The sequence below is a fragment of the Salmo salar genome, chromosome 15 (assembly GCF_965601325.2).
Source record: "Salmo salar chromosome 15, fSalSal1, whole genome shotgun sequence".
In the NCBI taxonomy this organism is placed as follows: domain Eukaryota; kingdom Metazoa; phylum Chordata; class Actinopteri; order Salmoniformes; family Salmonidae; genus Salmo; species Salmo salar.
This window is the reverse complement of record NC_138305.1, coordinates 40,915,489-40,929,032: the sequence shown is the minus strand read 5'-3', so window position 1 is coordinate 40,929,032 and position 13,544 is coordinate 40,915,489. Positions and strand designations below refer to the sequence as shown.

Below are 13,544 nucleotides of genomic sequence, written 5' to 3'. Positions count from 1 at the left end.
GTGCCTGTAACGGTATTTTGACATAGTCTATATTAAAACAAGTTGTTGTTTCATTGTTTGGGGTTTTAGGCTGGGTTTCTGTACAGCACTTTGAGATATCAGCTGATGTAAGAAGGGTTATATAAATAAATACATTTGATTTGATTGAAATTGTATTAATTATTCGCTCTCTTTTTTTAAGTCTTATAAATAGTGAATTCATTCTAGCTTATTGACAACGTTTGTAATGTCCATGGCTCAGATTCGTGGTGTGTGTGTGTGTGTGTGTGTGTGTACAGGTCAGGTGGTGGGGCAGGGGAATGGGGCTGGCCCTTCTGAGCAGAGTGTGTCTGAACCTGAGACTGACATCAACCTAGAGCTGTCCTTCTCTGATCAGGCCCTCAGCTATAAGGAGGGCTCAAAGGCCAGCAGTGAGGCTCTGACGGACACAGACGATAAGCTACCTGTGAGTAAACATTAACACCACCACACAGATTGACTGAGCCTCTCAGCTGGAGTAAAGTTTACATGTCAAAACAGGAAGTGTCACTCGTCAAAAATATAAACACAACATGTAAAGTGTTGATCCCATGTTTCATGAGCTGAAATAAAAAATCCCAGAAATGTTCCGTATGCACAAAAAGCTTATTTCTCTCATATTTTGTGCACACATTTGTTTACATCCCTGTTAGTGAGCATTTCTCCTTTGCCAGGACAATCCATCCACCTGACAGGTGTGGCATATCAATAAGCTGATTAAACAGCATGATCATTACACCGGTGCACCTTGTAATGGGGACAATAAAAGGCCACTCTAAAATGTGCAGTTTTGTCACACAACACAATGCCAAAGATGTCTCAAGTTGAGGGAACGTGCAATTGGCGTGCTGACTGCAGGAATGTCCACCAGAGCTGTTGCCAGATAATTTAATGTTAATTTCTCTACCATAAGCCGCCTCCAACGTCGTTTTAGAGAATTTGACAGTACGTCCATCCGCCCTCACAACCACAGACCATGTGTGTGGCGTCATGTGGGCGAGTGGTTTGTTGATCTCAATGTTGTGACAAAGTGCCCCATGGTGGTGGCAGGGTTATAGTATGGGCAGGCATAAGCTACGGACAACAAACACAATTGCATTTTATCGAGTGGCAATTTGAATGCACAAAAATACCGTGGCGAGATCCTGAGGCCCATTATGAGGTCCATTTTTTTAAAGGTATCTGTGACCAATAGATGCGTATCTGTATTCCTAGTCATGTGAAATCCATTGATTAGGGCCTAATTTATTTATTTCAATTGACTGATTTCCTCATATGAACTGTAACTCAGTAAAATCTTTGAAATTGTTGCATGTTGCATTTATATTTTTGTTCAGTATAATTAACATAATAAACAATTCCCATTGAAATCCGTCTGTTTAAACTAGAGATATACATTTTTTTGTATGGGCTGTGTCTCAATCCACCCCATTCGCCTACAGTGCCATCAGAAAGTATTCATACTCCTTGACTTATTTCACATTTTGTTGTATACAGCCTGAATTCAAAATTGATTAAATATATTTTTTCTCAACTATCTACACACAGTACCCCATAATCACAAAGTGAAAACAAGTTTATATAAAAAAAATGTTTTTATTGAAAATGAAATACAAAAAGATCTAATTTACCCCGTAGTCAATAATTGATTACACTCGAAGAGCTTTATTCTTTTCAAAATTCTTAAAGCTCTGTCAAATGGTTGTTGATCATTGCTAGACAACCACTTTCAGGTCTTGCCATAGATTTTCAAGTAGATTTAAGTAAAAACTGTAACTCAGCCACTCAGAAACATTCACTGTCTTCTTAGTAAACAACTAGTGTAGATTTGGCCTTGTGTTTTAGGTTATTGTCCTGCTGAAAGGTCAATTCATCTCCCAGTGTCTGGTGGAAAGCAGACTGAACCAGGTTTTCCTCTAGGATTTTGCCAGTACTTACTCCATTCTGTTTTTTTAAATACTGAAACTCCCCAATCCTTAATGATTACAAGCATACACATAACATGATGCAGCCACCACTATGCTTGAAGATATGAAGATATTTATGTGTTTTATTGGATTTTCCCCAAACATAACACTTTGTATTGATACACCATCCAAAGTGTAATTAATAACTTCACCATGCTCAAAGGGATATTCAGTGTCTATTTCTTTTATCTGCCAATAGGTGCCCTTCTTTGTGTCGCATTGCAAAACCTCCCTGGTCTTTGTGGTTGAATCTGTGTTTGAAATTCACTGCTCGAGGGACCTTACAGAAAATTTTATATGTGGGGTACAGAGATGAGGTAGTCATTCAAAAATCATGTTAAGCACTATTATTACACACAGAATGAGTCCATGCAACTTATTATGTGACTTGTTAAGCGAATATTTACTCCTGAACTTATTTAAGGTTGCCATAACAAAAAGGATACATGCTTATTGAATCAAGATATTTGTTTGGATTTTTAATTAATTTGTAATTCATGTAATTTATACATTTTTAATCAATTTGTAAACATTTCTGAACAAAACATAATTTCACTTTAACATTATAGGGTATTGTGTGTAGGCCAGTGACAAAGAAATCTATTTTAAATTCAGGATGTAGCACAACAAAATGTGGAAAAATACTTCCTGAAGGCACAGCCTTACGCATCCGCGGTAGAAAGTGACAGAGCTACAGCGGTGTTTGTCAGACCAGGAGACATCCTGAAAATCGGTCCTCTCACGAAAACGAATGTAGCGTCCCAACTAATATGACCACTGTATGGAAAGATGAGACTCTCATGAACACGATGGTGTTCTCCGTTTAGCCCATGACTCCCATGAGCCCCATGGGACTCATCTGAAGTCTGTACCGCCGATGTGCCAACTTTTGTCTGTAGCATCCGAACCGTTTGGGCTAGAAACGAATGAACTCTCAGCAACACGATGGTGTTCTCCGTTTGTTCTACTACCCTCACAGGCGTCACGGGAATCGTCTGAATGTAACCCGGTATTGGTTTAAAAAATGATTGGAAGTATGGAACTACTTTTTTGCCCAAAGTTTGTCAACAAGAACAACAACAAAAAATCCTGAGCTTTCTTATATCTTGTTTCTTATATCCCCCCTCCGCTTGTGTACTAGTGTAAGTTTTATATGACATTGAATGCTGCCGTTTGCACAGATGATCAATCAGAACCTTTGAGTACTTTTTGTCTAATACATTTCACAGTCCAAACTATTCTAGCCTACTTGTGCATTTTAGTCTCTGGCTCTAGGGACACCTGGTGGTGACATTAAAGTATAACCACAGATACTCAAATTATGTTCGGTTTGCTAACTTGCCTATGTTAACCTCTGCTTCTCTCTTCTCTGTGTGACAGAACTTCAAGCTAAGCAGAGACAAGACTGGGCTGACCAAGATGGGGGACCTGTCCCCTCAGGATATGAAGAAGGTGCACCGCCTGGTACTGATAGAGATGACCGCTCTGTTTGACACGGCAGGCATCGACCTCAAGGCCCACAAAGCAGTCAAACTCAAGGTCAAAGGTGAGCCAGTATGCTACGAATGTTAGCATGGAAGTACTATATAACAGTATATCTAAGTGCCCTAATAACTATCCCATTTTGAGCTATAGTTCGAATCAGAGTTTGATTATTTGTTACATTGTATTTTTTTTCATTTGGTCCGGTTGGTTTCACATTGCCAAATGTCAAACAAACTAAAATGCCTAAACAAAACCATGTGTTCATGCAGGTAATTTGTTTATTGGAGAAAAATGCTCACGTTAAATCCATCTACGATTATCAAGAAGCATAACTTGTGTGTCCCAAACTTCATAGGCCTAGTACTTTCACTTTGGTTTTCCAACAACATGTGGGAGGAAACAGCACAATAGCCATAAATGCGCTGCTACTCACATAATGTTTCAGGTATATGAAGTTATTTAGTCCAATGCTCACATTCAAGCAAGCAATAATACCTGTGGTTCTTTCCCTGTATTTGGTCTGGACTGTGTTCTCACCTGTAGCGAAACGCACCACGATACGAATGGACCCCCCTTTTTGAGCCAACCATGGTGTATTGTTTAGTGCGCTCCCGAGTGTGGATAGAGTGTTCACACCTGTCCAAACAAACCGAACTAAGGGGGGAAACACACCAGGGTTTGGAAAAAAACGCTCCAAACCAATTTGGTGTGAAAGCCCCCTTAGTCTCAGGAAGCTCTGATGAAATGATGTTTGTTGTGTCTGTGTTCTAGAGTCTGGCCTGTTTGGAGTTCCCCTGGCCACCCTATTGGAGCAGGACCAGAGGAGACAGCCAGGGACCAAGGTGCCAATCATACTGCAGAGGGTGAGCAGCACAACCTCTCAGTAACACAGTTAGGGATCCTGGTTCACTTTAATCTGATCCCGGTTCACATTAATCATACAGTATGTCTAAATGTGTGCCCTGCAGTATAACTCTCTGCAGTTTGCTGTAGTGGTGATGGTATTCTCATATGTGCTGTTGATTTGGTGTTTAAAGCTTATAAGAGTGTTCTATTGTTTCCAGCTCATCTTTCACATAGAGGAGGAGGGTCTGGACACAGAGGGGCTTCTACGGATACCCGGATCAGCCACAAGAGTCAAGGTCATTGTTCATCATTGTTGATAGATGTACTCATGGTTTATGCCTATACGGTGTCTGGGAAAGGATTTGCATGCTGTAAAATCAGCATAATGTAGCTATAGAGAAATGAACATTTGGCTAACGGAAGGGCTAGTGTGGTGACAGACTGTGTGGAATTTATGATGAGTGTTGTACTGTAGGCCTATGTGATGAAGCCTATAATGTATGTGTGCATATTAACATATGTGTCCTGCTGGCAGGCGGTGCATGTGGAGCTGGAGGGGAAGTTCTATGAGGGCCTGTTCTCATGGGAGAGTCTGAAGCAGCACGATGCAGCCAGCCTGCTCAAGCTCTTCATCAGGGAGCTGCCCCACCCACTGCTCACTGTGGAGTACCTCAGTGCTTTCATGGCAGTGCTCAGTCAGTCCCATTATATACTGCACTACATTATGCACCAGACTTTCCTTATGCTACACACTTTCTCACAATGGTGCACTATATGTATACTCCACAGGAGGCTGCTGAGGGAAGAACGGCTCATGATAATAGCCGGACCGGCACAAATAGAATGGTATCAAACACCTGCATGTTGGATGTATTTAATACCATTCCACTAATTCCGCTCCAGCAATTACCACGAGCCCGTTCTCCCCAATTAAGGTGCCACCAACCTCCTGTGGTATACTCGTTCACAAATGTAGCTTGATTCGCTTTGAGTTTTATCATATGTTGAGTTATGGGTTAGTAAACCAACCCGTTGTGGTTGTGATTTGCTGGCTTGCCTTACAGAACTGCCCACTAAGAAGCAACAGCTGCAGGCTCTCAACTTAGTGGTTCTGCTACTTCCAGAGTCCAGCCGTGATGTACTGAAGGTAGATAGAACTACTTTCTCTGTGCTAGTACTCCAGCCAATACAGTGTAGACTCATGGTGTCTGTTGGACACATTGTAATGTACCTTATGATGGTTTCAGGCGCTGATGGAGTTCCTTCAGAGGGTCATAGATCGCAAAGAGCAGAACAAGATGACCTTGAACAACGTTGCCGTGGTGATGGCTCCAAACATCTTCATGTTTAAAGGCTTCCGCAACAAGATCAGTATGCAGCAGGAATTATCCATGGCCACAGAGACCGCCAACATTGTTCGACTGCTCATCCGATACCAAAACCTGCTCTGGACGGTACACTCTAATCTTCTACCTTTTTCACATAGATACATTATAGGCCTACTGTAGTTGAAAATGCACTTTGGTACCATATTTGTAATGTTATTATACATTTTTCACTTCAGATTCCTAAATTCATAATGAACCAAGTCAGGAAACAAAACACGGAGAACCAGAAGAAAATTAGCAAAGACCGTGCCATGAGGAAACTCTTAAAGAAGATTGCTTATGACCGAGAGAAACCCGAAAAACAGGAGAAACCCCCCTCAGAGGTGAGAGCAGCAGAAAACAAAGGAGGACGTCTGTCTAGCACCTGTGTATGGTAAATGAAAAGCAGTTATGGCTGAGGGAACACCCATGCTCCTGAGTGAATCAAGAGGATAATATGTGAATGACTCAACTCAAATGCCTTCTGCACTTCCTGGTTCAACTGAGTTAAAAGGGAATGGCTCCCCTGTGACGCCTAGTGGACATATATAGAATTGCAATGTTTTTGTTTGAAAAATTACTTAATAATGAAGAAACTGCATAATGGTTAATATGGATTTATGATGAAATTGAATAATTGAAAATAGAATTTGAATACCTTCAAAGGATATTGATATTGAAGTGCAATTTTCAAGAAACGCTTGATATGTTGTATAATAATATAGCTGGTGTACAGTTTGTATTGGTGTAGTATGAAGTACAGTAGCTACACTATAGTGTGTACACTATTATGATGGTTAGCGGAGACATGTCTGTTGTCTATCCTTAGGTGGACAGTAGCTCTCAGGGCTTCATCAGGGTCCAGGCCCCTCAGTTCTCTAAGGTCTCCATGGCTGTCCAGTTGACTGAAGAGCTGCAGGCATCTGACGTCCTCAGCCACTTCCTCAGCCAGAAGAGGTGAGACCAACACCCCTCCCTCTCCCCTGACCCCGTCCTCCCTGGGGAACTACTGTCACGCCCGTCATACACCAAAGGATTGCATTCTGAGTGCAGCAAAATTACAGTACAGAGACATTTACACCCTGTGTGTGGTATAACTGAGCAGCCAATGGAGACTGTTATTTCTGCTCCAAATCAGTTCAGTGGCACTGCATGGCTCAGATTTCCCACATCTGTTACATAAAACTAAAATGTCATAGCTCTGACATTGTATTGGAATGTCACTCTATATTTGTAACATGGGTTTTTATTTATCCCTCACCATGTCGTCTGTGTGTTCTAGCTCTGTGTCTGTGAAGAGAGAAGCCCTGTGCCTTTATGAAATAGGAGGCAATATCAGTAAGTATTCCATAGTGGTGTGCAAAGTCATTCAACACACAAACCATCTCAAACACACTGAGTGTACAGACTGACCAGGTGAACCCAGGTGAAAGCTATGATCCCTTGTTGATGTCACTTGTTAAATCCACTTCAATCAGTGTAGATTAAGGGGAGGAGACAAGTTAAAGAAGGATTTTTAAGCTTGTAGACAATTGTTTATTTTTACTATTTTCTACATTGTAGAATAATAGTTAAGACATCAAAACTATGGAATAATGTAGTAACCAAAAAAGTGTTAAACAAATCAAAATGTAGTTGATATTTTAGATTATTCAAAGTAGCCACCCTTTGCCTTGATGACAGCTTTGCACAGTCTTGGCATTCTCTCAACCAGCTTCACCTGGAATGCTTTTCCAACAGTCTTGAAGGAGTTCCCACATATGCTGAGCACTTGTTGGCTGCTTTTCCTTCACTCTGCGGTCCAACTCATCCCAAACCCTCTCAATTGGGTTGAGCTTGGGTGTTTGTGGAGGCCAGGTCATCTGATGCAGCACTCCACCATTCTCCTTCTTTGTCAAATAGCCCTTACACAGCCTGGAGGTGTGTTGGGTCATTGTCCTGTTGAAAAACAAATGATAGTCCCACCAAGCTCAAACCAGATGGGATGGCGTATCACTGCAAAAAGCTGTTGTAGCCATGCTGTTTAAGTGTGCCTTGAATTATAAATAAATCACAGACAGTGTCACCAGCAAAGCACCCACACACCATCACACCTCCTCCTCCATGCTTCACGGTGGGAACCACACATGCGGAGATCATCCGTTCACCCGCTCTACTTCTCACACAGACATGGCGGTTGGAACAAGATTTCCACCGGTCTAATGTCCATCGCTTGTGTTTCTTGACCCAAGCAAGTCTCTTCTTCGTTTTGGTGTCATTTAGTAGTGGTTTCTTTGCAGCAATTCGACCATGAAGGCCTGATTCACGCAGCCTCCTCTGAACAATTGATGTTGAGATGCGTCTGTTACTTGAACTCTGTGAAGCATTTATTTGGGCTGTAATTTCTGAGGCTGGTAAGTAATGAACTTATCCTCTGCAGCAGAGGTAACTCTGGGTATTCCTTTCCTGTGGCGGTCCTCATGAGAGCCAGTTTCATCATCCCGCTTCATGGTTTTTGCAACTGTACTTGAAGAAACTTTCAAAGTTCTTGAAATTTTCCGGATTGACTGTCCTTGATGCCTTAAAGTTTCTCTTTGCTCATTTCAGCTGTTCTTGCCAGAATATGGACTTGGTTTTACCAAATAGGGTTATCTTCTGTATACCACCCCTACCTTGTCACAACACAACTGATTGGCTCAAACGCATTAAGGAAAGAAATTCCACATATTAACTTTTAACAAGGCACACCTGTTAATTGAAATGCATTCCAGTTGACTACCTCATGAAGTTGGTTGAGAGAATGCCAAGAGCGTGCAAAGCTGTCATCAGGGCAAAGGGTGGCTACTTTGAAGAATATCAAATGTAAAATATATTTTGACTTGTTTAACACATGATTCCATATGTGTTATTTCATTGTTTTGATGTCTTTGCTATTATTCTGCAATGCAGAAAATAACAAAATAAAGAAAAATCCTGGAATGAGTAGGTGTGTCCAAACTATTGACTGGTACTTAAAAAAATTAAGATATGTCAACATCCTACAGTAGACTGTATTCAGACCATATTCAAAGCGTCACCTTCCCAATATGTCAGAGAGTACCTGATTTAGTTCTTTGCTGTGTGTTGTTCCTGAACAGAGGAGCGCTGTCTGGATGAGGATACCTATATGAAAGACCTGTTGGAGCTGAACCCCAGTGCAAAGTGGGTCATCAAGTGGGTCATCCAGAGATAGGATGCTCACACCCTGCCAGCCATGTCTTAAAGGTCCAATGCAGCCATTTATTATCTCAATATCAAATAATTTCTGGGTAACAAATAAAGTACCTTACTGTGATTGTTTTCCATTAAAATGGTAAAAAAGAAACAAAAATGTGCTTATTTGCAAAGGGCAATTTCTCAAGCATGAATTTTGATAGGACTGTCGGGTCTGAGTGAGTGGCCTGATTGCATGAGCCTAATGGGAGGGATATGTAACCTGATAACTAGCTGTGATTGGCAGAGAGGTTTGAAACTTATACCGCCTGGTGATGTCGCTAGGCAGGCCTCACTCCATCCCACTGAAACAGGCTGAAATTTCAGGCGGTCTTTTCAAACGGCTCTTACACAAAAAGGGCATTATCATAATTTTTTGAATTTCACAGAATTATTCCAACCTCATAGTGTGGAAATATACATTCACGGTCCAGTTTATTAGGTACACCCATCTAGTACCTGGTCGGACCCCCCTTTGCTTCCAGAACAGCCTGAATTATTTGTGGCGCGGTTTCTACAAGGTGTGGCGTTCAAATGTTGCTCAATTGGTATCATGGGTTCTAATGTGTGCCAGGAAAACATTCCCCACACCATTACACCACCGCCACTAGCCTGTACCGTTGACACCAGGCAGGATGGGTCCATGGACTTGTGCTGCTAACGCCAAATCCTGACTCTGCCATCAGCATGATGCAACCGGAACTGGGATTCGTCAGAGCAGGCAATGTTTTTCCACTCCTCAATTGTCCACTGGAGCCGCTTTATATTTTTAGCTGATAGGCGTGGAACCCGATGTGGTCGTCTGCTGCAATAGCCCATCCTTGACAAGGATCGACGAGTTGTGAGTTTCGAGATGCCGTACTGCACACCACTGTTGTACTGCACTGTTATTTGCCTGTTTGTGGCCCGCCTGCTTGCGCGATTCTTGCCATTCTCCTTCAACCTCTCATCAACGAGCTGTTTTCGCCCACAGGACTGCCGCTGACTGAATGTTTTTTTCGCATCATTCTTGGTAAACCCTAGACACTGTCGTGCGTGAAAAGCCCAGGAGGCCGGCCGTTTCTGAGATACTGGAATCGGCGCGCCTGACACCGATGATCATACCATGCTCAAAGTCCCTTAGCTCACAAATTTTTCCCATCCTAACGTTCAATTGAACCGTAACTGAATGCCTCGGTGACTTTCTGCCTGCTTTATATAGCAAGCCACAGCCACGTGTCAAATTGTCTATTGGTGCGATGCATCTTTGTGAACGGGCTATTGTACCTAATAAACTGGCCGGTGAGTGTATATACAACACAGGAAATCACGTTTTTGAGTGCACTGAGCCTTTAAAGGATAACGGATGGGGGTAACGTTAAGGCTGACCACTGGACCCAGCGGGACCGGTATTACAGAAGTGTTAAAGTTGTCTACTGTAGTTTAGAATACAGTTTAAGTAGATGAGGGCTCTTTCTCTGAAATGGATGCCCTGTGGTGTGTTAGGTCCACATGTGTACAGGGTACTTACTGTTTGGGATAAAGCACTCCCCTAATTGACATGTATGCTACTGGAAGTCCAACTGTCAAGAGCTTGAGGAGTTGAGGAGAGCCACTGAACAGTAATCTGTGGTGGTAATGATCAATACAGTAAATGCCCCAAACCAAGAAAACAACAGTTGAGGAAACAGTATATTGTAATGGATTGCTTCTTTACTGTGCAGCTTATTCTCCATTGTAAGATAATTAAAACGTAGCATACAGGCCTCTCCAAACTACCAGGGTCTATTCTATTTCAGTTTCAGTCAATTCCGGAAATACCCTGACAGTCCAATTCTCTTCAAAGCTTTTGAATTGGGAAAAATTGGAATTGGAATTTGGTTTACTTTCTTAATTGGCTAGAATTTAAATGGAATTGACCTCAACCCTGCTAGCTAAAATTGTGTTCATATGAATATGTGTTGGGTAGATGTGTTGGGTAGAACCGGTTCTCAAGCTGTGGTCCTAAGCTAGCATTCCAGGTCGCTTCCTAATAACATTAACATGTGTAGTTGTCAAAAGGTACTTTCGATGGAAGGATCAGTTTTGAATAATGCAATGTCTGTCCGATCATTTCAATTTAGAAAACATGAATAACATTATTTCAGATATGTACTGTATTTTATACACTTTATACACTCTACCTGCCCTTATGTTGTTCTTGATACTGTGAATATGACTTGAAAGATGTCCCATTTGATGTTGTTATACTGCTTCTGAAATGACCACTAAACTTTTTGTAAATAAATGTGTAATTGCTCCTATTTAGTGTGTAATGTTCTCATTTATACACAATAAAATACATTAAAAACAACAATAATAGAAAATCAAAGCGAACACATTTTTCCCAAAGGAGAATATTGTTTTCTGTTTTGCTTGTGCCTACATGAGTAGTCCATGTTTCCTTTGATGGGCCTGTACGGTGGCCTGGAGGGCTTGGCTGTAGTGGTGGAAGGGGACTTGGACAAACTGAGGTGGCTGGTGCTGGTTAGACTTTACTAGGCCACACACAGAGGTCACCATGGCCTGTAGCAGCCTCACATCTGCAGGGGACACACAGAGAGACACGACACCACATGGTCATATTTTGAAAGTCAAAAGAAAATGTGTGCACTTGTGGGTTAGAGTGAGCTTTGTGCAGCATGCTAACCTTTACTGTTGTTCCTTTTCCACGGTGTCATCCAGAATACTTGTAATGTGATGTTCTTAAAAATAAGAGATTTCTGTTGGAGACCCAAAGAAGACAGAAATGTCAAGGGTATACTGTAAGCAAGGTTAGATTTAGTAGTCTACAATTTACAGGACAATTTGTGAATCATTTGAGATTATGTTGAACATGAAAACAAATGTGAACTCTGCCTGGGGGGGGTTCATGCGCAAACATCTGAGGGCACAAAGTACATTGGAGAATGTTGAATTCAAACACCTTTTTCTTGCAATCTAGAGACATTATTCAAAATTTGATGTAAAAAAAGTTTATTTTTCTGCATATCTAAGCATACCTCTTGAGCTATCTGTATCCTCCTGACTGCCTCTGTCCTCCATGTACCTTTAAACAGAACCCCACCTAAACACTGCCACACAATGATGTCCACAACACAAATACAACAAGCAGTTTGAGATGTAAATGCTAATGCCGGGTGGAGATTATAAGAGTACATGGCTATTTAGGCCAGATCGTTCTTCCAGACGTTCAAAGATGACCAGCAGAGTCAACAGTTCAACACCTCAGGAGTAAAATCAATTGGCTTTTCATAGCTGAGCATTCAGAGGTCGAGAGAGGTAGAGAATGAGAGCGGTCAAGAGAGAGATCGAAAGAGAGTTGTTCTTACTTTGAGCTATGTTATCGTGTGCGCTCCAGCTCGAATCCACACACATTTAAGACATCATACCTTACCTGACTGGGTCATGGTGATGTCCATGCTGTCTGTACACCAGTGCTGAGCTGGAGTGGAGCTGCTGTAGAGCTCCAGGGTGGTTCTCCTCTCTCTCTGCCCCTTAATGATCTTCCAGAGCTGCTTGAGTAACAGAGGGCAGTACTTGTAGACCTTGTACGTGACTCCACTTGGTCCAGGAGCTGAGCTAGACCTTGCCCTCTTCACAACTTCCTGTACTTCTTTCAGGAGTAGCTCCCTGTTGTCAAACTCTGTGACTGGTGCTGGTGGGTGTATCAAGATGTTACACTGCCCCAACTCCTGCTCCTTGTCACTGTATGTGCTCTGGATGTGCTGGTCAATCTCCTCTTTGGAACAAGCCAGGTTCGCACTGAGCTTCTGTCCTAGTAGCTGCTTTGTGAAACCAAAGGGATTGGCTATAAAGGCAGTTCGCTTCCTGGCTCATTCTTTCTGCCATCTTCTATGCCATTCAGCCCTACGCATCTTTCTCAAGATGCTCCTCACTGGCCTCCTTGTGCTGTTTCTTTGTTTCTTGAGGACCTTCAGTTCCTGCCTGATCTTGTGGATTTTTGCAGCTCTCTAGTTCATGGTGTACATTGTTCTCGTAGGCTTCTGCTCCACTGCGCCAAACCTTTCTGCTGCTAGGCTGACTAAGATTGTTGTTATAGTTTGTAGCCTCCTGTCTGCATCTCCCTTTGTTGTTGCGTCCAGCACCTTGTCTGTATCCTTGATGAACTGTTACCACACTTGTCTTGCAGGTTTGCGGCCACTTGATGCAAACCTTCTCTGATGATCTTTCAGGAGGGACTTGTTGCAATGCATGGAGGCTCTGGGCTCTGTGGGGTAACTCCGGGCCTGGCTCCTCCTGCTTTTCACCAGGTTTGCTACCTGTGTGTTGTGTTGCTACTTTCCCCTCCAAATATTTAATCCAGAATTAATGAATCTTGGGCCTTGGGCATTCTTGCAGACCTTTCCACATACACATTCCATGCTCGTAGTCGGTTTTCCGTTTCCATGTGTCGTTAGCCTTTGGTCCGTCAGATTGGGGAGCTCACCCCCCCTGGGGTGTTTCTCAATACAGCTCATAAGGATGAAATGAATCAGAAAATATAGTTGTTATAGCGCTGAAGACAATTGTAGAGCTGAATTAAGCATTCATACATCATGGTATTATTACAAGAAAAAAATGCACTTCCCAATAAAATTACAAACATATC

General features: G+C 42.2%; 1 protein-coding gene across 2 annotated transcripts in view; it reads left to right on the top strand.

Annotated features, from left to right (window-relative positions):
- Positions 1-11,196, top strand: part of LOC106571355 (rho GTPase-activating protein 18) — a 66,696-nt gene extending 55,500 nt beyond the window's left edge. For both annotated transcript variants that reach the window (XM_014144342.3, XM_014144343.3), the window contains exons 5-15: positions 279-445; positions 3,366-3,531; positions 4,242-4,333; positions 4,535-4,612; positions 4,852-5,011; positions 5,381-5,463; positions 5,564-5,770; positions 5,881-6,027; positions 6,513-6,640; positions 6,966-7,021; positions 8,800-11,196. In XM_014144342.3, the coding sequence (XP_013999817.1) occupies positions 279-445; positions 3,366-3,531; positions 4,242-4,333; positions 4,535-4,612; positions 4,852-5,011; positions 5,381-5,463; positions 5,564-5,770; positions 5,881-6,027; positions 6,513-6,640; positions 6,966-7,021; positions 8,800-8,894 (1,379 nt within the window). In that variant the 3' untranslated portion in view covers positions 8,895-11,196. The remainder of the gene's footprint in view (positions 1-278; positions 446-3,365; positions 3,532-4,241; positions 4,334-4,534; positions 4,613-4,851; positions 5,012-5,380; positions 5,464-5,563; positions 5,771-5,880; positions 6,028-6,512; positions 6,641-6,965; positions 7,022-8,799) is intronic.
- The last annotated feature ends 2,348 nt before the right edge of the window (positions 11,197-13,544 follow it).